The sequence below is a fragment of the Phascolarctos cinereus genome, unplaced genomic scaffold (genome assembly GCF_003287225.1).
Source record: "Phascolarctos cinereus isolate Bilbo 61053 unplaced genomic scaffold, phaCin_HiC Scaffold_3;HRSCAF=262, whole genome shotgun sequence".
NCBI lineage: Eukaryota > Metazoa > Chordata > Mammalia > Diprotodontia > Phascolarctidae > Phascolarctos > Phascolarctos cinereus.
In genome coordinates this window covers 34,111,529-34,138,932 of record NW_027555736.1, presented here as the reverse complement: position 1 = coordinate 34,138,932, position 27,404 = coordinate 34,111,529, and the positions used below count along the sequence as shown (strand labels likewise).

Genomic DNA, 27,404 nt, shown 5'->3' with positions numbered 1-27,404 from the left:
ATTTTCACTTCATGAATTATGAGTCCATAGTGGGATGGGATTTGGGTTGCTTGCCCTAGGCACATTTCCTCCCACCGGCCCCAGGAGCCAAAATTGCTAGTTATGGCAAACACAAAACTAGGAATTGACATTCTCTACTCACTATAGCTTCAAAGGCACCACCATAACCTCTAGGACAGATAAAGGATGAGGGCTACCATTATGGTCAAAACCAACCAGTCATATAAGGGACCATCTGTTAAATTGAGCCATTCTGACTGGCTGTGACACTAAGGACTGCATTCATCACTGCCACCAACACCTTCAACTTGATCCCTTCCCTATGGAATCAGTCACAAACAGGTCAAGCTGCTCGGATCTGCATCTTCAATGGAAACGCTCTGCAATTGAGAAAATCACCATAGAGCCTTCTTCCTTGTGATTCTTGTTTCTTGAGTGTATGTGAGTCTTTTTTAGATTTTCAGGTGTCAAAACCATGCCTACTGCTCTGATCAAGGGTAGATAGACACTACTAGACTCCCTTGGCCAAGTGCAGAGTCTTAAAGTCAGAGAATCTCCCATTTTGCCTTTTCTTGTCTGCTCTGGGCATCTACAAATATGGAACACCACACCCACCAGAGAAGCAACCTTGTATGAGACTCCAAAGACAGTGGAAGATGTTGGTGAGAGCTTCTGTGGAGGAATCATAGGACAAATGGGGCCCAGAGTCCCACAGCATGAGAAGGTGGAAGGGGCTGTCATTTGTTCCAAAGGAAGAGGAGCCCATATCAATGAGATCAGCACCACGCTGAAGTGTGACAGGGACGTTCAACCCCCCTCCAAGTCTCTGATGTCCTGAGATGTGTATGGTGCTTCCTCAGGAGCATGTCACTGGAACAGGCTGATACTGATGGTGGGTGGAGGGAGATGATGTCAGAACATCACTGGCCATGGAGTTATTTTCTCAAAGTTTTGTTGATCTCCTTTTTTAAAGTAAATATTTATTCATAGCATTTGTTCGTACTTCACCTACATTTCCCACAGTATTCCCTTCCCCTTCAGAGAGCAAATCCACATAACAAAAATTTGAAGAGGAAGAAATAACACTTGAGCCCATCAAGTCACTATCTTGTAAAGGTGGACGTTAGATGCAATGTTCCACACTCACAGCCCCCACAGCTGCAAAGAAGCAGCACTGCTTTGTTCATGATCTTTCCCTTCCCATTGCTGTGGGCATGTGCACACTGTTTTCCTAGGTCTGCTTGCTTACTTCACTTTGCATCAGCTCATCATGCGTCTTCACATGCTTCTCCATATTCATCATTTCTGACAGCACAGTAATGTTCCATTTATGTTCCACAACTTGTTTAGCCATTTCCTGATCAGTGGGCATTTAGCCGCTTAACTTCCAGTTCTTTGCTATTGCAAAAAGTGCCTCTGTAAACATTTTGGGTGTATAAGTGGACTTTTTGTTGTTGGCTTCCTGGAGGTGTATCCCTGGTAGGAGAATATGGGTGGTGGGGATTTTGAAGGTGAAGGTGAGTCGATAGGGAGAAACAGGGATAACACAGGCATCCTGTTGGACCTCCAATGGCACTGGTCCTAAAATCTGGGAAGCATCAACACTTCCTAGGGAAGTCGGGGCTTCTAGGACTGATAGGTCATGGAGGTGAATGGTCCATACCAGCCACAGGGAGAATGAAAAGAGACTTCAAATTGCCAGCAGTGAAGGAAGCTAGGTAGACCATAGTGAGGGTGAAGGGGGCTTCTCAGACTTAAACCACAACACTTATTGAAAGGGTAGATTGTGTCTCCCAATGTCTCATGTCTCAGGCAGGGATGTTTTGGACTAGATACTGTACCAACAGAAGCTGGTTTCTTCCCCATCTTGGGGGTGATTAGGGGACTGAATGGTATATGCAAGCTATGTTATATGCTGCTAAAACTTTTGCTTTGACTATACATTTGTTAATTTGATTAAATTGTGTGTTTAAGTTATGACTTTGTGTGAAGGGAGATAAATTAAGAGAAGGCAAAGAAAGAGGCAAGGCCAAATAGGTGGAAGTCCAATCAGAGACTGAATAAGTCATACTCTATGAGAATTGAAAAAAAGAACTGGGGGGTGACAGAGGTGTATGAGGAGGGCTGGCTGAGCAATAAGTTAGCATTATGTTCCACGAATGTGCTTTGATAGTATCTAAATTTCTATCTTTTTTATCATTGCATAAGCAGCAATTATAATTGTTCACATTTAAATACAGTTATCCCTTCCACATCTCAGGGATTAGGGGCAGGGCACCCCTGTGATCTGGAAAACCCGCATAAAATTTTTTAGCCCTCCCTTCGTACCAGAGAAGGAGTTTAAATTATTATGGTAGTAAAGAGATAAAATATGTTGATATTACATAATACTATACATATTTTTTATGTATTTCTAAGTTTCTGAACTTCTCCTTTGTCTTCTGTTGGCCTTTCACATGTTGTCTGCTGTAAAACTCCCACAAATTCCCATTTAATTTCTTATGCCAACCTGTCAATATCAAAACTGTGAGGGGGAAAGTTGTGATGTAGAAGGGATAACTGTAGTGCTTTAAGGTTTACACAGAACTTTAGACGCATTATTTTGCTTAATCTTTTGGCAACCCTGTGGGGTAGATGCTACTTACATGTTTTATTACATTATTGCGTACTACAAAACATATGTTACTGTTATATATTACATTACACTACACACACACACACACATACACATAAACAGCATTTTGCAGATGAGGAAACTGAGGCTCCAACAGCTTAAATGACTTGCCCAGGGTCACACAGCTAGTAAGTACCTGATGTGGGATTAGAACTCAAGGCTCCTTGACTACAAGTCTGATATACTATCTCCTATGCTATACTTCTCTCAGTAAATATGTATATAAATGGACCTAACAGCCATTTTTCATCGTCTTGCCCTCTTGCCTCTCTGCATTCATGTGAGCTCCTATGCCCACTTATGCCTCTTGAAATCCTTCTCTTCATCAAAGGTGTTATCCCCTCCAAGTTACCCCCAGCTAGAAGTAAACTATTCCTTCTTGAGTTCTTTATAGCACTTTGTTGGGACTTTTCTTAGCCCTTGTTACACTCTATCTTGTATCATACTTAATCCCCTTTTATACTGTATGCTTCTTTGGGCAAGGGCTATTTTTAAACACAGTAGGTGCTTCACATGGTGTTTGAATTGAATAGAAATGAAACTGTCAGGAGCTTGGGAGACATCAGTGGCTAATTTTGCTAAGGCTCACCCTAGAACAATGGGTCTCAAAGTGTGGTTTAGACACCCCTGAGGCTCCTCAAGAGCCTTTTAAGGGGTCTTCAGGGTCAAAATTATTCTCATAATAATACTAAGACATCTGCATTTCTAATACACTGAATATCAGTAGATATAATCTATACAGACAATAGTTTGGAAGGGAGTGTCTTCAATAATTCTGATTAACGGAAGGAGGTTGTGAGGCCAAGAAGTTTGAGAAATAGTACAACAAAGGTAAGTCACTTGATGTCCAACACAATCTCTTTTTGTGCTGGCTACTTAAAAAAAGACTCAGAGCTAAATATATTTCATATCCTCCAGGTAAAGTCACAACGGTTCTTTGATTCCCGAAGGCAAAGTTTTTGCTGGGCACTGTACTTCTTTCTGTTGAGATCAAGGGTTGACCCAGATGGTCCCTAAATTCCTCTCCTTTCTAAATCAAAGTCTCTTTTCCTGGGCAGTTACTGTGCCTTCCTTGTTTGTCTGTGGTCCTGACATGTGGTTTCATCAGAATTCCTTCTGTGGAAACTCCCTGAACTTACAGACACAGCTTAGCAATCTGCCTGTAATTTATGATCTTATAAAACTATTCCTATTTGCAGCTGATATGGTAAACTTGGAAATTCCTAGGGAATCAGCAAAGATATTATCTGGTACAATTAATAGCTTCAGCACAGTTGCAGGCCACAAAATAAATCCTCAAAAATCACCAGCATTTCTATGTAATATTAACAAAACAAGAAGCAATAACAGAAAGGGAAATCCCATTTCAAATAACTACAAAAATATGCATAAAATTATTGGGGATCAACTTCCTATAAAACACAAGATGTATAGATTCAACTACAAAGTGCTCCTTAAAGAAATAAAGAATGCCTTGAATAGCTGGAGGAAGAGTCAGTGCTCATGGCTGTATTGTGCTAATATAATACAAATGGCAATGCTTTGAATGCTATGTGAGGCAAATTACCAAGAGGGTATTTTAGAGAACTTGATAAAATAAAAACAAAATTCATTTGGAAAAACAAAAGATCTAGGTTATCAAGGGAAATGATGAAAAGAAGTAAGGATGAAGAAGGAACAGCCCTTGAGATCTCAAACAATATTACACATCAGCAGTTACCAAAACCATCTGATATTGGTCAAAAAAAATCAAGAAACAGATGAATGGAACAGCCTAGACAAAGGAGATTCAAAAACAACAGAACTCAATAACCCAGCATCTGACAAAGTAGAAACATAAATTATCCAAGGGAGTTTAATTTTATATACACATATACATTTATACATGTACATGTATACACACACATATGAACACATATATACATATATGCATACACATACTTATATACACCTAGAGATATTTTATAAAAACTGCTGGGAAAACTGGAAATCAGTCTGGCAGAAATTAGGCTTAGATCCACATCTTATACCACCTTCCAAATACATTTTATATGAATACACAACCTTAATATTCATTATCAGACTATTGAAAAAATTAGAATAGAAACAGATCATATATCTCCCACAGCTATAGGTAGGAGACATCTTCTTAACCAAACAAGAGACAGAGGCAATTTCAAAAGATCATATTATCTTTTTAATTTTATTGTAACTTGGATTACATGAAACTGAAAAGCTTCTGCACAGACAAAATTAAAGCACCTAGGATAAGAAGAGAAGTGGCTGAATGAGAAAAATATCTTTGTATCAGATTTCTCTGACAAAGGTTTGGTATCCAAGATATATAAATAATTAATAAATATATGTAGCCAATAGCCATTCTCCAATAGATAAGTAATTCAACAGGAGTAAAACTATTCCCAAGTACATGAAAGAATGCTCCATATCGCTAACAATAAGAGAAATGTAAACCAAAACAACTCTGACATCTCACCTCATTCTCTGTAAATGGTCAAAAATGACAACAGCCAATGTTGGAGGGGTTTGGGGCTTGTAGTAACACTAAGACATTGTTGGTGAAGCTATGATATGGTATAATCCTTTTGGAAAGTAATTTGGAATTATTCAAATGAAGTGAATAAAATGTCAATATTTTTGAACTAGAGACTCCATACCTGGGTTTATACCCCAAGGAAGCCATTGATAAGAAGAAAATCCCTATACACACCAAAATATTTATAGTAGTACTTTTTAAGATAGCAAAGAATTGGAAACAAAAGTAGATGCCCATCATTCGGGGGATGGCTAAATGAAATGTGGTACATGAATGTAAAGGAATATTACTGCATTGTAAAATACAATGTGTGATGAATACAGAGAAGTATGGGAGGCTCTCCATGAACTGATGCAGAATGAAATAAACAGTCAAGAAAACAACATGCACCATGTAAATGGAAAAGCACAAGCACACACACAAAATCAAAAGTTAATGTCACACAATCATAAAGATCAAACAAAATTCAAATGAAGAAGTATGAGAGGACACCTCCAAACCACCCCTTCCAGGAGGTGAGAGGTCGACAGGTATTGACATTACATGTTTTGGGACTTTTAAAATGTAGTGATCTGTTGTGCTTTTTAATTTTTCTTGTTTTAAAAATATTTTTTATAGGAGATGACTCTCTGGGAAGAGGAGAGGAAGGGACTCAGGGGGATTCTATGATGACATAAAAAACAGGACATTAATGAAAACTCATCTTTAAAAAAATTCATCATTTTAGATAGTTGCCTAGAGCCTTGAGAACTGAAGCAACTTCGGGGTCACCCAGCTGTCTGACCCTGGACTAGGCACAGCATTTCCAGCTTCCTTTTCCTCATCCATAAAAGTGGCACCAATAATAACACAGGACCAGGTCTTTTGTGAGTATTTTGTAAACTTTAAACGGTCAAAAACGTGAGTTACTCTGATCGCTCTCACTATTCTAGAGGCACGGGAGACAGTGAGGATGGCCTCAGACCTGAGTTCAGGTACTGCTTCTGACACACGAGGGCTATCCTGCGACCCTGGGTAAGCTGCTTAATCCTCCAGTGCTCTGGGCTAGCGGGGTCCCCAAAAGCTCCTCCCAGGACCTGATTGAAAGGTCATTGGGAAACATTTCACAAAATAGATCCATAGACAGTAGGACGCGGATAGTCCGACACCTCGCTCCAGGAACCTCTAGAGCTAAGACTGAGAGCTGCCCTGGTGGAGGGCCTTTCCTCACCTGGGAGCTCCCGAACTCTCGGAAGTCCCCGCCCAATCCCGTCCCCCGTCATAGAGACGCGTAGAGCAAAGCTGAGGCTGGGGGAGGGGAAGGCACGAGCACGTATTAAGCGCCTACTCTAAATACCGGCTCTTTGGACGAGAGCCTGGCCCCTTTCACCGCCCCTCCCGGTGCCTCAGTTTCCCCATCTGTTACAGTAGGATCTCCGGGGTCCTTCGCCTCTCTAGCACCCCAGGGGCTTGTGAGAAGACGGGGCTGGCACTTCTAAGGTGGTCAGCCCTCGCCTCCGGTTGCCAACGTCTCCCAGCCCAGTCTCCCCAACCCCGGGCTCCGAGAGCTCCTCCTTCTCCTCCTCCTTTTCTCCTCCCCACAGAGCGTCCAATCAGCGTCTTGACTCTGCTCCAGACTCAGCCGCAGCCCAATCAATGTCTTGATTCCGCTCCCGGCCTCAGGTCGGCTGCCCAATTATCCGGACCCAATCAGCGCTAGACCCGGCCCCTCGCTCTCATCTCTTGAAGCCAGAGACCAATCAGAGGTTCGGTCCCTCCTCTCTCCCCTTATTCGTCAGACACAGCCCAATCAACGACTAGATGAGTCCTCCTCTCTCGCGTCATCCCCAGCCTCGGACCAATCAGCGGTAGGTTCGGCCCCTCCCCTGCAGCCTCGACTCTCAGGCGCCTTGGAAACTCGGAGGCAGCGGCCGTTCGAGCCGTAGCCTAGGAAAGGAGGGGCGGAGAAGGCGGCCGAGGGGGAGAAGGCGCGGGTCCGGTGGGGCTTCTTCCCGGGCCTCGAGGCCTCGCGTCTCCCGCGAAGGCTCCGTGTGCGCGGGTGGCGGGCGCGATGCAGCGGAGGCCGGGCCCGGGGCGGCAGCTTCTGGTACTGCTGCTTCTGGGGGCGGGCGCGGCGGCGGCGCGGGGCGCGGGGGTGTCCGACGACCCTCACTACCCGCAGGGCGAGCACCGCGCTGACTACGACCGCGAGGCGCTGCTGGGCGGCCAGGTGAGAGGCTGGGCAGGGCGTGGATGGGGCGGGGGGTGCCGCGGCCCCCCCCCCGCCGAGGACCCCCCACGGAGCTCCCGCCCCAGGGGTCCTCTTGGTTGCTCCGGCAGCCCCCGGCGGCACTGGTGCCACGTGCGGGGGGTGGGAGGCGGCAGCAGCTGCCCTTGGTCCCTGTGACCTCTTCGGACATCCACAGCAGCCCGGGGAGGCGGGGCTGGTATCATTCTCATTTTACACAGGGGGAAACTGAGGCGGACCCAGGGTCACCCAGCTAGCGACTGTCCGAGGCTGGATTTGAACTCGAGCCTCTCTCCCTCTGCACACCTAGGAGCAGAAGGAAGGAAACAGCCCCTCCTGGCAGTGAGCTCCCCTTCTAACGATGAAGAGCACCTTGGGGGGAGGTGGAGGGGTCCCTCCCCTCTACTTTAGGGTTGAGGAGGCCAGTGATAGTGAGTGAGTGGCGGAACCGACTCCCAACCCAAAGTCCATGCTACTGAATCAGAAGGCGGTGCTAGGATGATGGTAGTGTCAGTGCCCTTCTGCACACGGGGAAACTGAGACCTGGGGAGATGCCCGGGTCCCGAATGAACTTGGAGACCACCTTCATTTCCATCAGTCTCCTCCCCTGTAAAATCAGCATCTCCAAGCTTTCTCCACTTCCATTTCTGTAGTCCTGTGATCAGACTCCATTCCCTGCCTCAGATGAAGCCACTGGCCCTTTGCTAAAGTCCCACCTTAGCCAGGTTTACACTTGGAGGAAATGTGGGCTGAGGATCCATAGGTGACCCCTTGGCGCCAAACCTAGTGTTCTTTTCATTGCACCAGTATTGGTATCCTCCAATCCACTATTACTTATTGACTTAGAGAACCACAAATTAACATTATCCACCTTGTATTTTTACTTACTTTGTTAAACATTTCCCAATTACAATTTAATATGGTTTGGTGAGGGTGCTGGAATTCATAGATTTGACACCTGTGCTATAGTCCTAAGGCTACTTCTCTGGATAAAGAATGGAGACCCACTGAAGCCCAGAGGGGAGATATCAGGTGCCTAAGATCTGGGCAAGCCTTTGATGTTGCTGGGAATAGAATTCAGGTCTTGTGCTTTCAGTCCTGGCTTCCTTTCACTGGTCCAGGCTACAGCAAGGTCTTCCCTGTAGACCTTCGGGTTGGAGTCAGGGGATGCAGGCCCTGAGCACAAGGAGTGGAGGACACCTGAGGACCTGCTCTCCAGGAACTCCCTCTGTGATGAGTTTTCTGTGGTTTTTGGCCTGGATCCCAGGCCAGAGGCTACTGTCCTTCTGAAGCCTCATAGCACTTGTATCCTCGACATATCTTCACTCTGCTTTGCATTTTGTTCCTCTTGGGGGTTTGTAGTCAGAGCACCTGGGGTAGATCCTGACTATGCTGTGTGTAAACTAAGGTATAGCACTTAAACCTCTCAAGATCTCAGTTTACTCAATAGTAGAATGAAAAGTTGGGCCAAATGGCCTCTTAAGGTTCATCCCAACTCTAAACCCTGGTCTTCCCTCAAGAACTTTGTGGAGTGGGTTAGTACAAGGATTATTATTATCTCCATTTTTAAGCTTAGGGAATACGATTTGGAGATCTGAACTTGCCTATGGGATAGTAAGTTTCAGGGCCAGGTTGGAACCCCTGTCTTCTGTGAAGAGGACACTTAAGACCAATGCTCTTACCACCATGTCATGCTAATCATGAGTGTGACCCTTCTCTTAAGCTCATCAAACTTGTTCCTTGCTTTGCTGGTGCCTTTGCTTAGCAGGCTGTGGCAGGCTACTTCTAAGACCTACACATGGTACTTTGCAAGTTCATGTCAAAATTTTGGTCCCACCAAAAGTAATCCCTGACCTGTTTCATTCATTCTTTTGTCTCTTTCCTTCCAAAGGCAGAAGCAGATGAATATGAAAAACTCAGTCCAGAGGAGCAGCAGAAAAGACTAAAGGCGATCATTAAGAAAATTGATGTGGACTCTGATGGTTTCCTTACTGAAAGTAAGGATTCTTTTCCTCCCTCACTTACTGAAGAAATCAGTTCCTATGAGAAATGTTACCAAAAAATTTTCAGAGTGAATGTCTATTGAACATAGATTGTTAGCTTTCCCCAAGATTTAGAGTATTTTGAGAGAGAAAGGTAGGGGAATATGTTTTATGACTGAAAAATGGGGCATAGGGTAACAAATTGGAGTAGATGCTTTGTCCAATGACTCACTTGTGTATGTATGCATGCTAGTCATGTGCTTTTAGTCGTAATGTAGAATGAAAGTGTGCTTTAAAACTTAAAAACCTTATTCCTCATTGGACTCTTTAAAAATGCTAATAATAGCACTTTGCATTGTTAGAGAAATGCACTTTATGTGAAAAGTGATTCAGTTCATTTCATTGTAGATGTACTAGAGAGGAAAGAAGAATAATTTCATTTGGAATTGTGGTTGAATTGTGTGTTATTTGTCATTTGTTTAATGTAATACCATTTGATTGCCCATGGGATCCTAGGCATTGTTGTAGGTGTTTTCATTACAATCAGATGCACAAACTGATCAGAGCAGTAGGTCTGATTCTCTCCTATGAACTCTTTTTGTGTAAATCCAAATATATTTTTGCAGTCAGTGACCTTAGAGAGATGAGCCAGCTTTTATCCTCAGTTCACAGATGAAGAGATGGAGACCCAGGAGGTGTGAGGACATGTGTGGTACAGCTGGTTAGTGGCAGAGCTGTCAGTCTGGGAGCACCTCGGGTCTCCTCATCCTTTCCTAGTCCATTGTTTTTTCCACTGTAATGAGCTACTCCCCCTAAAGAAGGGCTTGAATGAGGATTTCTCTTCATTAAGAGCTTGAAGACGCCCATTCCACCCAGTGTCCATCATAGAAGTCCTGGACGTGATTGGCCTTTGTGGCCCTGTGCCCAGGATCTCCCCGTGTCCTTGGGAGTGCCAGGGATTTTGCCCATCTGCCTTGTGTTTGTCCCTCATTTTGGAAAGCCTCTGGTTCAGTCAGCCTTTCCCACAATGACCAGTCTTCAATGATGGTCTGAAAGTAATGGCATGACTAGAAAGTGAAAGTATTTTTCCTCTGGGTCTTCACGTATCATTGTAGCTGTCTTATGCTGGATTTCATTGATTGGGTTAAAGTTGCCCCTTGGAGTTTAAGATGTCAGGAACATTGTACAGAATCAGCCCTGACCTTCCCTGTTTTCCCTTCAGTAAACTTTGACCACCTTCCCTGGAGTAAAGAGCAAAGTCATCTCTAATTGGACGTGCTCTCTCCTCACAGCGTTCCCTTTGTCCTCGGCCTGTGCTCCCTTCAGAGTCGTTGCAGGAGCATTTGGGAAGAGTGTGTGTCTTTTTGTTGTTTTGGCTGTGCAGATATTTTTGGCTGTTTTTGGCTTTTTGGACAATGTTTGGGAATCATGCTTAATCGACTTCATCCCAAACTGTCTCAGCACCCTCCCCTTTCACCCTCTACCACATACACAAACGGCTCCATTTTAATCTCCTGTTCTTTGTTAATGCTTTTGCTGTTAGGAAAAAAAAAACAATTCATCTGTTAACAAAAGATTAATTTTGTTTCATTGTTTTAAGGAAATGATTTAGATGCAACTTAATGCCTGTGAAAATACAAATTCTCTGAACTTCTAGTTAAATGAGGTAGTATTGTATTACAACTTTTTTCTTAAACTGAAATTTGAAAAGTCTTTCAAATTTATTTTTTTCAGGAGCTGTTTGAATTTGTTTCTGTTTCCTAAATGTGGGGCTGGGGTACTGTAGTGGGCCATTTTTTTTTAATCTGCAAAGGTCCTTTGAACGTTCAGCATTAAAACGATACCTTCTCTCTGTTATGGTGAATCCCCCAGATGAACTCAGTACGTGGATCCAGATGTCCTTTAAGCACTACGCCATGCAGGAGGCGAAGCAGCAGTTTGTCGAGTATGACAAGAACGGTGACGGCGTGGTGACGTGGGGTGAGTACAACATTCAGATGTACGACCGTGTGATTGACTTTGATGAGGACACCGTGCTGGACGACGCCGAAGAGGAGTCTTTTAGGCAGGTGAGTGCTCAGTGCTGCTCCTGTCCGGGAGCCTTCCCATCCTGCCTGCAGTCTCGGGTCGTTTCCTGTGTGGCCATGTTCTCCAGGCCATGCTTTGTCACGCCTCACTGACCTCTTTGAAAGCTTCTCTTTTCTGTAGTCAGACTTCACGATTCCTTGTAGCTATTGCCCAGTTGGCTGACACTGGGCTCTTGTGTCCCAAGCTCTTCTTTTTATTTTTACTATTTTTATGAGTACTGTTTTTGTTAGCCTTCACGGAGTATCAAATGGAAATAGTTACTGAAGAGGCCATGATGACCAACTACTATTTTGGTTTTTTTTTTTTAAATTTTATTAATTTATTTTGATTTATCAACAATCACTTCCATGTGCTTTTGAGTTGAAAATTTTTCTCCCCCTTCCCCCCCCAGACGGTGCACAATCTGATATAGGTTTTACATTTACATACCCATGATACATATTTTCACATTAGTGAAGTTGTAAGTAAAAATTAAAACCAATAGGAGGAACCATCAGAAAGATGAAACAAAACTCAACAGAAGGTAAAAATAAGTGACAGCGATTCGACTTCCATAGTTCCTTCTTTGGATGTGGACAGCATTTTCCATCCCAAGGCCTCTGGAGATGTCTTACATCTTTGTAATGCTGAGAAGGGTTCAGTTTAACAGTATTAGTCATCACATAACGTGGCTGTTATTGTGTACAGAGTCCTCTTGGTTCTGCTCACTTCACTCAGTATCAGACTATATGAGTCTTTCCAGGTTTTTCTGAAGTCAGCCTGTTCATCATTTCTTATAGCACGATAGTATTCCATTATATTCATATACCACAACTTGCTCAGCCATTTTCCAGTTGATGGGCATCCTCTCAATTTCCAATTCTTTGCCACCACAAAAAGAGCTGCTATGAATATTTTTGTACATATGGGTCCTTTTCCCATGTATATGATCTTTTTGGGATACAGACCTGAAAGTGGTATTTACCGGGTCCAAAGGGTATACACATTTTTGTAGCCCTTCGGGCATACCAACTACTATTTTGAAGATACATTGAATCCCCCAAAAAGGGACTTTGACTTGTTTTTCAAATTCAGTCTGATGCTTCCTTCTCATTATTTAAAGCAGTTACTTTATCTGCACTTAATGTAGTTTTTGTTGACCCTTTAAGACTCTACACACCCCCACCTCCAGGCCCAATTTACAAAAATTTGTACTTTTTACTAGGAAGTCCTGGGAAATTCAGGGAAAGGGCTTTACTTAGGACATAGTAATTTAAAAATACTGCCCATGTTTTTTACATGGCAGGGTTCAGAAGCCACTGTGGTTACAAAGATCACTTTTCACAGTTCTTTTTTTAAGATGACATTTTAAAATGAAAAAAATGAAGCCCACTACTGTATTCACAATACTGTATATTTTAAGAGTATTAGTCATATAGAAGACTTTCCTAAAAAAGGGAGGCCTTTTTCTTATGTTTTTATTCTGCAACTTAGTCAGCTTTTGTGACAGGCTTACTTATTTAAACGCAGAAAATGATATTTTTAAAGTGTTTATTTTAGTTCTATTAGGATATCAAACCATCGTGACCAGCTTGATAATGTTTAGGGGCTCCATGTGCTGGCTGGCGGTGAGGAAGGGGGCTTGGTCAGGTGGCTAAACATTGCATTTATCTGTTCCCTCTCTTTCCCTTCCTCCATCCCCCTCTAAGACCCCTCAGAGATCACAGCCTCTTCCTTTTCTAGGTGTACTAGATGGACAGAGCTGGTCAGAAGAGAAAAACAGGGCGTAAAGAGCCCTGTTCTGTGGTTTCATGGTCATGCTGCCCCTCCTGAAGTAGCAGCTGCCGTCCAGCTAGGAAAGCCTGGCGGCAGTCCTTTCTCTGGTGCTCTGCAGTTTACTCACAGCTCTCCTTACAGTCGTCCTATGGCTGAGAGGGAGCTGTATTACCTACAGGTCACCTTCCTCTTCCCTGAAGTCTGGACTTTGTTGTCTGGACCTCCTCCCTCAGTTACAGAGCTGATCAGAGCCTCAGAGTGGGCAGGTGAGTTAGAAATCCTTTCTGAGGAAGCAGAGGCCTTGCCCAAAGTCACACATCAAGTCCGTTTCAGAGCTAATGCGAGCCTCGTTTTCTGTCTGGGTTGTATCACACTGCCTGTCTCCTAATACATCGTGTGTTAGTACTCTTTTTTGTGGCGTTTCTGTGGTAATCGCTTTTTCCTCAGTGAAGAGACATTGGTCAGTAGTAGATTATTCAGTAGCTTTGTTGGTGAGTAATTTCATTTTAATTAAAAACAATGTATTTTAACAAAGCAGAGCAATATATCAGATTTAGAGTAATGTTATTGCACATCCTATTCAGTTCGTAAGATAAAATTTAGTTAAAAATGCATTTGATTATTACAAAAATTGGTCATTTGTCTGCTGTCGCAGTAATCTCCGGTACCAACTAGATCTCACATTTCCACAGCATTTTGAACTTTGCTGATGGCTTTCCTTTGTGATGTAGGTAGTGGAAGTATTGTCCTCATTTTGCAGATGAGGAAATTGAAGCTGATATTGATGAAGTGACTTTTCCAGAGGATTCAAGGGTTCTAACACTGGCCTGTTCTCAGAGGTGGAAAAGATGTGGAGGCTCTCTGTTCCATTCTGTGCTTGAACCACAGTGTTCTCTAGAAGTCATTCAGCATCTACCTGAACGCCTCTGGGAGGGTGAGGTCAAGGCAGAGAACCCTGATCGTGAGTAGGTTTTTCTTGATGCTGAGCTTGGTCCGACTTCTGCCTGGTGAGGCCACTGGAAAAGTGTAAGTGCAGCTGTCCTGAGGGCAAGAGTAGAAGTGAAGCCCAGTACTTCCAACAGAGACTTTCTTTAAAATTACATGACCCATATACTTTTAAGTTAACACTTCTCAATTCAAGTTAGATAGCTTAACTTGAAGGTTCATGTTTTCACATTGGAAAAGCTGGAGATGACTCTCCTTTGTAAAAACATTTCTTTCTACCAGGAGTGGACCATCTGGCTCTCAGGTCAGGCGTTCCTCTGCTGTCAGGCTTGCTCATCTCAGGGGCCTCTGATTAAAATGGCAAATGCAGATCACTTTTTTTAAATCACTAGGAGATTTTGCCAAGGGCAAATGGGGAAGGAAGCTGAAACTGGTTGTGTTAATAATAAGACTTAAGATCATCTGAGTTTTTCTGTCTAGTGCCTGCTGTCCCCTCCATTATGAATAAAGCATTGACATCAGTAGAACGCCGGCCTTTTCCAAAAATAGTGCATCTGTAGTCATTTCTGTCCTCACAGGGGTTCCCTAGACCTGTGAGGGCTCTTTTTAGTAGTCAGAAAATTTGCACCTTTATGTCTAGCCTGACTCTCTCTGTTCTGATGTTCTGTGCTGCTGTGATGGTTTACGAGACAGGATCTGTGGTGCAGGAAAGTCAGATGAAGATCCAGAACCAGTATCATTTCAAAGTGACAGGTTTATTAAGTGCCTAGGGCATTTGGGGATTTTAATATTAGGAATGTTAGGGAAAATAACTGCATGAAGAGGTCATAGAATACTTGAGAAACATGCTCTTGATTCTGAAGAGAAAATAGCATTTTAGGGAGAGTGCTTTACAGGTTCTGTCATGTGATCCTTGTCACAGCCACCTTGTGAGGCAGGTGCTTTTATTATACCCATTTTAAAGTCAAGGAAACTGCGGCAGACTTAGCCCCTGCTGAGTGACCTGCCCAGAGTCTGTTTTTGGGGCAGGGGCGGGGGAGGGGGGGTCTTCCTGTGCACTAACCACTACGCAACCTTACTGCCCACATGCTGTGAGGTTGTTTATACCTGCTGGCAAGGTCTGTGTATTCATAAAAATGTGTTGGTGTTTGTCTCTTGACCATCCTTAGAATGATGGTCTTTGTTTGAGGCCTTATTTCTTTGGGTGTTCTCCTTGTGTAATGACTCTCCCTCTTGAGAAGTACAGAAGATGGATAGGGAGGGCCCGACAGAGGTAGGCGGGGTTCCTAAATAAGCTTCCTTTCGGTGGGAGCCCTGGGAGGGGCCATTAGAGCCAGTCCAGCCCTGCACCGTACAGATGAGCAAGCTCCGGCTCAGAGGAACACAGAGCAGTCATTCCTTCCATCTCGTGACCTTCCCATAATCCTCTCTGCTGCCTCTGCCCTCCTGCAGTCTAACGCATCATTGTTCTCTGATCGGTTCCTCTATGACCTGAATCAAGCCACCAGCTCCTGTAGGGCAGGGACCATCTCCACTGCTCACTTATCCCCTCTGCTATCTGTCTGGGAACACTGCTCGGCACAGGGCACATGGTAAGTGCTTCTTGGCTAGGGAGCCACAAGTGATCACTAACATTTATGTTGCACTTACTGTGTGTCAGGCTGTGTGCTAAGTACTTTACAAATACCTTGTTTCAGCCTCTCAGCAATTCTGGGAGGTAGGTGCTATTATTATCCCCATTTTACAGATAAGGAAACTGAGGTAAACAGGGTTAAAGACTTGTCCAGGGTCACACAGCTAGTCACGTTTGAGGCTGAATTTGAATTTGGGTCTTCCTGACTCCAAGCCCGTCATTTGTCTCCTGTGCCACCTAGTTGTTGATTGACTGAATGGTTGCCCTCAGAATATCTACTCCAGTCTGCCCCTGAACAAGAGCCTGCTGCGTCTGTCACACCCTGACAAGGGTTTGCCTGTTGCTCTCTGGTGACCCACTGCCTGCTGAGGTAGCTCCTTCTGCTTTGGGAAAGCCCTGATTATTAGTTAGGACATGTTCCCATTCATTGATCTGAACTCTGCGGGGCCCAAGCAGATCGACCTGATCCTTCCATAGGCTGTCCCTTCAGGTATGGGAAGTCTGCTGGCGTGTCCCCCTTACATCTTCTCTTTTCCGGGCTCCACACACCCCAGATTCTTTAATTGATCATTGTTTGGTATGATCTCAGAACCCCTGGACCTGTTGAGATCTCTTAAGAATATTTCTTTCCTATACTTGGTGCGTCTCAGTCCCCCAAAACCATAGAGTTGCCTGGACCCTCCCCAAGGATTTTTGTTTCCTTCTGCCAGGAATTTTAATCCTAAATTAAAATCAGATGCAAAAATCATTTGCAAATGAGTGATGTAAACATTAAACCAAAAGCAGTGTGTGCTATCTGCTCTTTATAAAGCATCTTGAAAAAAACCAGTTGTTCAAGGAAAGTTGAAAGTTGCAGACTTAAAAAGTTTCATAACTCCGAATAAAACGGTATTGATCAGTAAGGATGATTGAATGCCTGGGTAAAATTCAGATATCTCATTCATTGATTTTTGCTTTTTAATAGGCTGCCAGGTAGAAGGGAATTGTTGACAAATGTAAGAGTATTGACCTTTTATTATGAGGTCATGTGAAATGGCTTGGAATAGCATTTCTTGGTTTATTGCGTGAAGAAGTACCCTGCACAGCATCTCTAAGGAGGGGAAGTAAAGTTTGGGGGTTCATCCAGTGAAAGCTCCTGGGTCCCAGCTTCATGAGCTCTTGAAGGCACAGCTTTGCCTCGGCCTCCTCCACGTTTGAGGGGCTGCAACTTGTCCTTGTACTAGTACTGGAACGCGACTGCTGTAGTACTAAAGATCATGTCTTTTTCTTCGTGTAAAATATTGTGTCCGCCAGAAGCTGGCAGCTTTGTTCTTTGGAGGCTCCCGTCCCGGCGTGAAAAATAGCATCGCCGCTTGGATTGCTTTGTGCACATTGGTACTGAAATGAACTTTTAGAGCGTTTTTCTTGTTCTGTTTTTTTGCTGTTCTACCCTGAGCCCCCCACAAACACACAGAAGGAACAAAGGCTTTAAGATTGTAATACTTCACCTTTCTTTCTGAAAGATGTTTTCTGTTTCCAAGGTGGTCCCCAAAAAGTCCTTCCTTAGCATAGGTTTCTGTATCTCACAAGCCAGTTTTCCTCTCTAGTGCGGTTTTGAATGCTTTGAAAAAAGTGTCAAGTTTAGTTTCTTTTTTAAAAAGCCTGACAGTAACTGACAAATGTGAACCAGAAAACTTCATTTTCCTGCAGCTTCAGCTTGTGGAGAAAGATCCTTTCTTTGGTAGATAAAGCTTGCCAAGTAATGCCCTTAGCTGAAACACGGGCCTTTTGCTTGAGAATGGAAGGGTCCTTTCATAAGGAAACCCAAGCACTCGGCCTTTTCAATGGTGGCTTGTTCTTTTTGAACTTGTCTGGCTCAGCGGAGCGCCCGGAGTTCTTGCTTGTCGGCATTTTTCCATGTTTGTGCTCAACATGAAATGCACAAGGTTCAGTTTGAAAAGCAGATGCACAAGACTGACAGGTGTCCTCAGGAGTAAAGATTGAAGTCAAGAACTGTCGGTTTAAGACAACGACTTGACAACAACTTCTCCCTCTTCAGTTTGGCTGGATGATTGGTTCACTGGGGGGAGGGGTGAGAGAGAGAGAGAGAGAGTCTTTGAAAGGAATATTCCCTGTGAGAAAAGCTGGTGACCCTGTGCAACGCTAGACCTCGGGTGAAGGGCTGCCCGGAGGACCCCAAGGCAGGGGAATTGGAAGGGGACAGTTCCCTTAATCAGGCAAACATGTTACGATCTCCCAAGGAAGGGTTCAGAGGGACACTTTACGATGCATAGCTAATTAGAGCAGTTTATGCCATCATTCGGCAAACATTCAGCACCTATCATAGGCAGAGCCAGCCCTGTGCTGATTGAAGCTGATAAGAGTCTTCTTGGTACTAGGGGATGCTGCAGAGTGCTGGTCCTGGAGTCAGGTAAGGCCTGAGTTCAAATTCTGCCTCAGACATTCACTAACTGTGTGTCCCTGGGGGAGTCATTTACCTCTACCTGCCTGTTTCCTTATCTGTAAAATGGGGGTGGGTCACAGTAATGCTTCCCTTTCAGGGTTGTTGTGAGGATTGAATGAGATGATATTTGTAAAGTTCTTAGAAAACCTTAAAATGCTATATAAATGGTAACTTATTGTTATTATTTCTCTATTGTACCACAACACGGGTAACAGGAATAAGTAATAAATAATGTTAACGTAATCAAGCTAGACTTGTAAAACAAAGTGCTAAATGAAGGAGATGGGGGGCAGGGCAAAGTGGTGTGGGTGATGATGTAATAATTCAGTTGGTGAATCAGGAGGGAGGACGTCATAGTCACAGGGAGTGATCCAGGCAAAGGCGTGGAGTGTTAAGGTAAGCCCAGGTGACAGACAGGAGTGATGAGAGAAGGCGTGAAGGGTATTGGTCACACTGCATTGTAACAGTGTCTGGAGTGCTTGGCCAAGGCATTTTTGCTAGCATTTAATGTATAGGCTAGGAACATGCCACCTTTCAAGAGGCAAGAGAGAAGCAGTGATGTAGTAGAAAGAGCCCCCTCAATGTGGAGTCCGAGGACCTGGGTTCGAGTGATGACTGAGGTCACTTGGACACATCACTAACCCCTGAGTCTCAGCTGCCTCATCTGTTAAATGAGACCTGAAATAATCTGGTGCAGATGAGTGCTCTAAAGCCAGGGCCTGGGATCCTGTTAGAACTACACGGAGGCTTTCATTGACCCTTTACTGTAGCATTGCTTTCTAATATGTAATCTGTTGTGGACTCTCTGCACTGGTAGCCTCAGAGCTGTGCACACTGGGGGTCTGAGCATTGGGAATGGGAAGAGTATGACACGCAGTGATGCAGAAGAGTCACTTTTTGTTAGGAATGAAGAAGTGAGGACCAGCCATTCTGGAGAAGAATCTGGAACCGTGCCCAGACTATGAAACTGTGCATACCCTTTGACCCAGCAAGGCCACCCCAGAGAGATCAAAGAAAAAGGAGCAGGACTTATGTCTACAAAAGTATTTATAGCAGCTCTTTTGTGGTGGCAAAGAATTGGAAATTGTAGGGATACCCATCAACTGGGGAATGATTTAACAAATTGGCATATGATTGTGATAGAATACTATGTGCTATAAGACATGATGAGCAGGATGCCTTCAGAAAGTCCTAGAAAGACTAATCTGAACTGATGCAAAGTGAAGTGAGCAGAACCAGAACATTGTACACAGCAGTGTCAGTGTTATATGATAATCAACTGTGAGTGACTTAGCTATTCTCATCAATACAGCGGTAAAAGACAATTCTAAGGACTTAGGAAAAATGCTGTCCACCTCCAGAGAAGGAACTCATGGAGTCGGAATGCAGATTAAAGCATATTTTTTTAAACTTTCTTTATTTTTCCTGTTTTTTTTCTTTCTTCTTTTGGTCTGTGTTCTTTTTTACAGCATGGCTGATATGGAAATATGTTTTGCGTGACTGCCTGTGTATAATCTGTATCAAAGTGCTTGCCTCCCCAAGTGCAAAGAAAGGAATTTAGAGCTCAAAAAATAAAAAAGAATGCCAAAAATTATTTTTACATGCAATTGAGAAAACAATAAAAACATTCTTTAAAAGAAAAAGTAAGGTCCTTTGGTAATAAGAGTTTTGCATACCAGGATACACTTGCTTTAGATCAACATTCAGGAAGCTGGGGTTTAAACTCCTGGTGTGGCAGAGGGGGGAGGTTTTAATTTAATAATTACTGAAGTACCAAAAGAGCCTCATTCATAGGTGATCCAGCCATGATGTAGCATGGGGCCCAATGGTGGTATTATAGCAAGATTTCATTGTATTTGGAGAAAGGAAGATGAGGAAGGAAGGCAACAAAGAACTTGGGATTTAAACCCGCTGTTAGCACTAGGATATTATCCAGTTAAACCTACAAAGCCAGGGCATCTAGGTGGCACAGTGGATAGAGCACTGGGTCTGGGGTCAGGAAGCTGAGTTCAAATCTAGCCTCAGACACCTACTAGCTGTGAGAAGGTGACTTAACCCTGTTTGCCTCAGTTTCCTCATCTGTAAAATGAGCTGGAAAAGGAAATGGCAAACCACTCCAGTGTCTTTGCCAAGAAAACCCCAAATGGGGTCAGGAAGAGTTGGATGCAACCACCAGCACCAGCACCTATAACGGACTCCCTAGGAAGTTGGGCTTACTGATCTTAGACACTTGTACTAGTATTCTAGAATGAACAAGAAAAGGGAAAAAATGGTCTGGAACCTTACCCTTCTAACACTGTTGATATGGGTAGCGATCACAGATGGGCCAGGAAGCAAGGCTCACTCTCTGACCAGGGACAAGGCATTTGCCTCTTTGTTACTCTTACAGATATCTGGCAAATGAATGGCATTTGTTCTGTCTCACTCTTTATCCATGTGGTAGTAAATGATACAGTGTATGTGAACGTGTTTTGAAACTATGACGTGCCTGTGTGAACTTAAGATGTTTTCATGGTGATGTTATGATTCTCTTACTTTCTAATTAGTGTTTGAGTCTTAATAAGAAAAAGGCATACATAAACTCTGAAGTATCTCACCAGGCCTTTGGAAATTTTTCCTTTATTTTTGAAGCTTCATTTGAAGGACAAGAAGCGGTTTGAAAAAGCTAATCAGGATGAAGTTCCTGGTCTGAGCCTTGTCGAATTTATTGCTTTTGAGCATCCTGAAGAGGTTGATTACATGACGGTAAGGAAGAAACATTTTCACAGTATTATCTAGTGATGGTTCTTATAACCTGTATCAGAAAAAGCTACATTAATTCTGTAACTGCTTGGCTTTTAGCTTTTAAATGTAGAAGCCATTCAGGGAGTGAACAGATCTATTTAGAGAATTTGAAGGCCCAGAAAAATTTTCCCTCCCCTAGGCTTCTCTACCTTCCTCCACCCTGCCCTAAGTAAACTTGGATTTCCCATTTTCCCCTTTTTTCATTGCCTAGAGCCTTCACATTTCTTTATATATCAGACATCATTTTATAAATGATAAACTTGATATATTTTTGTGTTTCCAACCAAAAAGTAATTATTAGGTTTGTAGAAGCATTTAAAAAATAATTTGTTTTTAAATTCTTTCAAAAATTTAAATTTCTGTTCCATAAAAAAAAATATTTTCTGCCCCAAAACTTTGGGAAATTTTTGCATACCCTAGAACTTGGAGGAACCCTTTCCCTTTCTATCACAGCATGTTTCTATAGCTCACTTGTGTCCTACTGACTTGTGGTGATTCCACCCTTTCTACAAGAAGCTGCTGCTGCTCAGCCCCCCGTGTAAGGCACTTGTGGGTTGTTGATCAGTTCATGCTCGTGATGTACCGAGCTTTGGGGAAAATCATTGGTCGGTATAAGGGATGGAATCAGGTGCATACCTGATGGTCTTGGCCTCGTTGAGCTAACTAGCTGGTCACAGATCTGCTGGTCTGGAAAGCATACAGGAAAAATCTAGTGCAGCCTCCCAAAAAGACAAAGAAATTAATGTGCTAAGAGGAAAATTCTAATTTGTCTCTGACAGCTGAGCTAACCAGTGATCAAGCTCATAGAAGGCTTCAAACTAAGACCTCTGGGGCAAATCAGCTGTCTGGGGTCTCAGATAGGACCTATAATTGTTGCTTCCTCCACTGTCGGTGTGACACGCCCGCATGTACCACGTGCGCTGTCTGTGTGACACGCCCGCATGTACCACGCGCGCTGTCTGTGTGACACGCCCGCGTGCAACACGCACGCTGTCGGTGTGATGTGCCTGGATATGGCACCTGTGTTGTTGGAGGCCGTCGAGGTCACCTGGTGACTGGCACCACTGCCTTGCTCTGCCCTGGCTGGGGGGTGGTCCTGAAGCTGAGCCTCCTTTCTTCATTCCTCACACACGCATGAATTCCACTTTGGTTTTTCTCTGTCTCACACTGATCCGTGCATCTCCCTGTTGCTCTCCCTGGTGCCTGGTTTGCCTCGGTCAGTACAGGGATTCGAAGCCAGACACACAGCTTTCACTCTCTTGGAGAAGACTATATAAAGGGTGGGCACACCCAAAACAAAGTGAAGGTGGTCATTTCTCTACCCCTAATTCCCTCATTCTTATCCCTGACACTGCCATTGTTACCTGCACTCCATGCTTCCGTCTACAGCGCTGTTAGTTGCTTCCATATGGGTATTGGAAATTTAATAGGTAAAATACATCTTACTCAATTCTTTGACTACTTTTTTTTTTGAACCAGCTCCTCATCTCACTTTTTCCCTGGCTACTCATGTTAACACCATTCTCCTTGGTTCCATTATCCGTTCTGTCTAATCTTTCAGTTTGCCCCTTTTTAGATGGCTCTTTGTTTCAAACCCAGAGTACCGTTGCCCCTCGGGTGTTCCGATCTAGGGCCCCCTCAGACTCCATCAGGCTAAGTGCTAGGGATTCATAGAGAGGCCAGACATGGTTCCTGCCCTTAAGGAGCTGTCACTCTTCAGCTTCGTGCTGACCGCTCTGTCTTTAGTCTCCTTCTGCTGGCACTAGGAGGACCAGGCGTGCCAAGTGATGCAAGTTGATCCTTAAAGGCATTTTAGAAGTTAAGTCCTAGTGCTAGAAATGCCTGGAGAAGGGAGGGAGAAGTGTTCGTGTAATCTGTGGGCGCACTCTTCCATTTTACCCACTACGAGGTTCAGTTCAAATGACATTGAGTGTGCACTGAGCATCGCATTGTCTGTGGCCTTGGAGAAGGGACTAGGGGTTGAAGTAGGAGGGGCCAGTTGTATTGGGAGGTGCTAATGCAGGTTTGTGGGTGTGATGGAGTGAGAAGAAGGACCTGAAGGATGGAGAAATCATTAGTGGCAGCACCAAGCCCAAGATTTTCCCTGCTTAAGGTCAGACAGTACTGGTAGTTGATGATGTGGCCTGGCAATGAGGAAAGTTAACGTAATGGAGGAGGGCATGGTGAAAGCATGGGGTCCTGTGCAATATCAGCCTGGAGAGAGAGGAGAGTGTAGAAGGAGCAGCCAAGTTCTGCTGAAATCATGTAGGACCGTGAAAGGGGTTTTCTGTGGTTCCACATTATTGTGGCTGCTGCTTAGTGAAGGTTTTATTGTACTTGTTTCTTTATTTCTTAATAGATTTGCTGTAGCACTGAAGGTGCCAGAATCATTACTCCCCCCCCCTTTTTTTTTTAAAGCCTATCTCCTTATCTCGCTTAGCGGGAAATGGCGAGGGCTTCTCCTGGACCCGTTCTTGCTCGGATTGGCACAGGAACCAGTGCTCTGGTTTTGGCCTAGAAACTCCTTAGGCAGCCTGGTGACCCCCCTGCCCATGGGGCTGCCCATAGTATTGGCAGACTTAGTTCAGACTTTCAACAGGGTTGGCACACTGGAGCTCAGAGCTCTTGAGCTCAGACTCTGTGGTAGCAGAGATTACTGATGCATTTTTGTATGCCTGGCCAGCATGAATATTCCCAAACAGTTTTTTTTTTTTAATTAGAATTTTTTTTTTTTTTACTTTTTGGTGAGGCAGTCAGGGTTAAGTGACTTGTCCAGGGTCACACAGCCAGTAAATGTCAAATGTCTGAGGCTGTATTTGAACTGAGGTCCTTCTGACTTCAGGGCCAGAGCTCTATCCACTGCACCACCTAGCTGTCCCCCAAACAGTTTTTATGATCTTATTGTATAACCAGTTCAGAAGCCAAGGATCTTAAAGGTTGCTCAGGTTGGAAATATGTATCATACTAAATCCCAGTGACTTGTCTTTTCTTATTGACTATACAATAGGAATTTGTCATTCAAGAGGCTTTAGAAGAACATGACAAAAATGGTGATGGGTTTGTGAGTTTGGAAGAATTCCTCGGCGACTACAGACGAGATCCAAGTGAGTGACCCAAAAGGGTCTGGGGAATTTGGGGGGAATGGGCTTGAGGAAAGAACCAGTGGAAAGGAAGACTTCTATTTAGAGCCATTTAAAAGTAGATAAAGATGGGCCCATAAGAAGTATGACTAACTTCTTTTTGGTAATTTTTCCTATCCAGTCATTTTCAGTTGTGTCCAACTCTTCATGACCCTATTTGGAGTTTTCTTGGCAAAGATACTAGAATGGTTTGCCATTTCCTTCTCTAGCTCATTCTACAGATGAGGAAACTGAGGCAAACAGGGTTAAGTGACTTGCCCAGGGAAACAGGTATCTGGCTCGATTTGAACTCAGGTCTTCCTGACTCCAGGCCTGGCACTTTACTGTACCACCTGGATGCCCATGCCACCTAAAAATAAGTTCTTGGTAATAAGTTCCATTAAATTATAATACAAATAAGAAAAAAGGGTGTATAGTTTCAGAATTCTATCTTTTGTTCTAGTTCCTTATCTGGGGTCAAAATATCTTTCACTTGTTCAAACTGTTATATTAATAAATTATTTTTAATACAAATGGAAGAATAAATAAAAGTTGATAATTATGTAAATAAAATCCAATATTGATGCAAGTAGACCTTACTAAAAGAGGGAAAAGACCTTTAAGATATTATGAAAGTAGGATTAATGTAGAAAAGGACTTTTCACAATATTGGAGGTTAGAATTTTTGTAGTGGCTACCTCCTCCCCTTAGCTTTGCTTAGAGAGTAGCCACTGCTACTTTGTTTAGGTATCAGATGAGTTTAAAACCAGCCACCATCTCCTGCTTTCGCTGATTACCGAATGAGAAAGACTGCCAGGAGGGCTGTTCAACCGGACAGTTGTGGAAGTCACCATAAAAGTATGCATGGTGCGACTTTGTAATAACCCACCATAGAAGAAAGCTGTCAGGGGCAGCCATGTAGACCACAGTTGTCATGATTTTATTTGACCTTCTCTCTGCAGCAAGGTGTAAAAGTGGGCTAGTTTTTAAATTGTTGAGTGGACATTTTATGTGTTTATTTTTCAGTTGTAACCATCCATCTTTCATAGGTTTAATTTTTGCCATGGCTTTTGTTTCTTTTATCCCAGAAACATGCCTGCCTTATTGTTGGATTCCTGTTGGTTTTTTGTTTGTAACTACTTTTGTTTGTTTATCTTTCCTATTAAGCTGCAAATGAAGACCCAGAATGGATACTTGTTGAGAAAGACCGATTTGTGAATGATTATGACAAAGATGGGGATGGGAGGCTTGATCCTCTGGAACTTTTATCTTGGGTAGTGCCCAATAACCAAGGGATTGCCCGAGAAGAGGTAAGTGATGAGCCTGTCTTCATTCTGGTGCAGCAGATAAGTCTTAGTATAGCTGTGTTAGTGAAGAAGTTTATTTAGCCTTAATGCTCCAATATGACAGGACTACCTACGTAACTGAGAAAAATAGAGTGTTGAGGCCGAATCCCTATTATTTAACATTATTTTACTTGATGGTACAGGACGAATAATGTTACGCTTTCATTTATTGTCCCTTTCAGGGTTTGTTTTTGGGATATCCTGGACTGGGGAGGGGGACTTGCTGGAGGAGGGCACGTGAAGGAAGAAGAGAGCAGGCAGCGCCCGGTCCACTGGGTCACCCTTTAGACACGAGACCTCAGCAGTTAGCAGTTGGCAGTTGGGTGCAGTAGCTTTGACAAATGGAGACACAAAAATCTACAAGAAAATCGAATCATTTAACTTAAAATACTCATTTTTAAACTTAAAACCTTTTGCTTTAAAGGCTCTTCATCTGATTGAAGAAATGGATTTGAATAGTGACTCGAAGCTTTCTGAGGTAGAAATCATTGAAAATCAGGACTTGTTTCTTACTAGTGAAGCCACCGACTATGGCCGGCAGCTCCATGATGAACATTTCTACCATGATGAGCTTTAGGAGCTCATCGGCATCGCCCTGCCTCTGGGTCTGTCTGCAGTACTGACAACTTTGTCATCTGTTAGCAGCTTGACTTGGGGGATGTGATGTTGATCTTATGATTTCTGTTCTAAGTTTTGCGACACTCAAACATTATAGATTATGATCTTGGCCTTTTAGCAGAAAAACAAAGTGAAAACAACCAGATGTGAGTTTTTAAAATGTATTTAAGAAATAAAAAATTAACATTTTGCCAAATGAAAAAGTTGAACCGTCTCTAAATATTCCGTAACATAGTACTTAAGTAGATGGAGCATTTGAGTTATATTACCATACTTGAATAAAATGGAGGATTTAAATGATGCCTGAACATTATTATGTAAGTAATAAGTGACTGAGGTACCAGTAATTTTTGTTTAGTTTTATGTAGATTTTAATAATTTTGAAATGGGAGGACAATGGACAATGTTTAGGTTTAGTGTTTGTGTTAAAACCTTCAAAGGAACTTCCTAAAAGACTTACACCTCACATGTTAATGTGGAGAGGTTCTGCTTAATTTTTAAACTGGTTTCTATAGAGGGTTTATTGTATGAAATAGAACTTTATATTTTTGCATATGTATAGATAGTAATTATATTAATGTACAACTCTATAGCATTATGATGTGTGGAATTTAACATTGTCCAGAACCTTTTGCATTTTTGACTGATTAAAAAGGAAATACCTCATCTTTCTATATCTTTGTTCTGTTTATTTATTTGGTAGATCTTCAACCTAAACCAGGGGTGGGAAACCTGTGGCCCTCTAGGTCCTCAAGTGCAGCCCTTTGACTGAATCCAAACTTCCCAGAACAAATCCCCTGAATAAGAGGATTCATTCTGTAAAACTTGGATTCAGTCAAAAAGTTGCACCCAAGGACCTAGAAGGCCACATGTGGCCTCCAGGCTGCAGGCTCCCCACCCCTGAAAACCTTTGAAGTGAGACACTTAGCCCTGTTTTCACTTCATGGGGGCCTAGAGTGGACGAAGCTTTCAGAGGCCTTGTCAGTGGGGCAGGAAACCCATATCACAGCAGGCTGCATGGCTCTCAGCTGGCCAGCCTATCCACTTCTCCACAGACAGTGGGTCCAAGGTCACCCACCAGATCACTTTTTTATTTTCACCACAGCAATTGGCAAAGCCTGTCTACTAGGGCACGGAGAGGTTGAATTCTGTGTCAGTAGAGGGAGGTGTTCATGCCAGGGAAAAAAATCACAGATCTGATCCTGCAAGGGAGAAAGCAGTATCCTAAGTTATCGA

General features: G+C 43.3%; 1 protein-coding gene across 1 annotated transcript; it reads left to right on the top strand.

Moving 5' to 3' along the window:
• The first annotated feature begins 7,079 nt into the window (after nt 1-7,079).
• On the top strand, nt 7,080-26,842 carry RCN2 (reticulocalbin 2). Its single transcript, XM_020976013.2, has 7 exons — nt 7,080-7,437; nt 9,347-9,452; nt 11,310-11,506; nt 20,933-21,046; nt 24,093-24,189; nt 25,372-25,514; nt 25,975-26,842. Exons 1-7 carry the CDS (start codon nt 7,279-7,281, stop codon nt 26,125-26,127), a joined length of 969 nt encoding a protein of 322 aa, XP_020831672.1. The 5' UTR covers nt 7,080-7,278; the 3' UTR covers nt 26,128-26,842.
• The last annotated feature ends 562 nt before the right edge of the window (nt 26,843-27,404 follow it).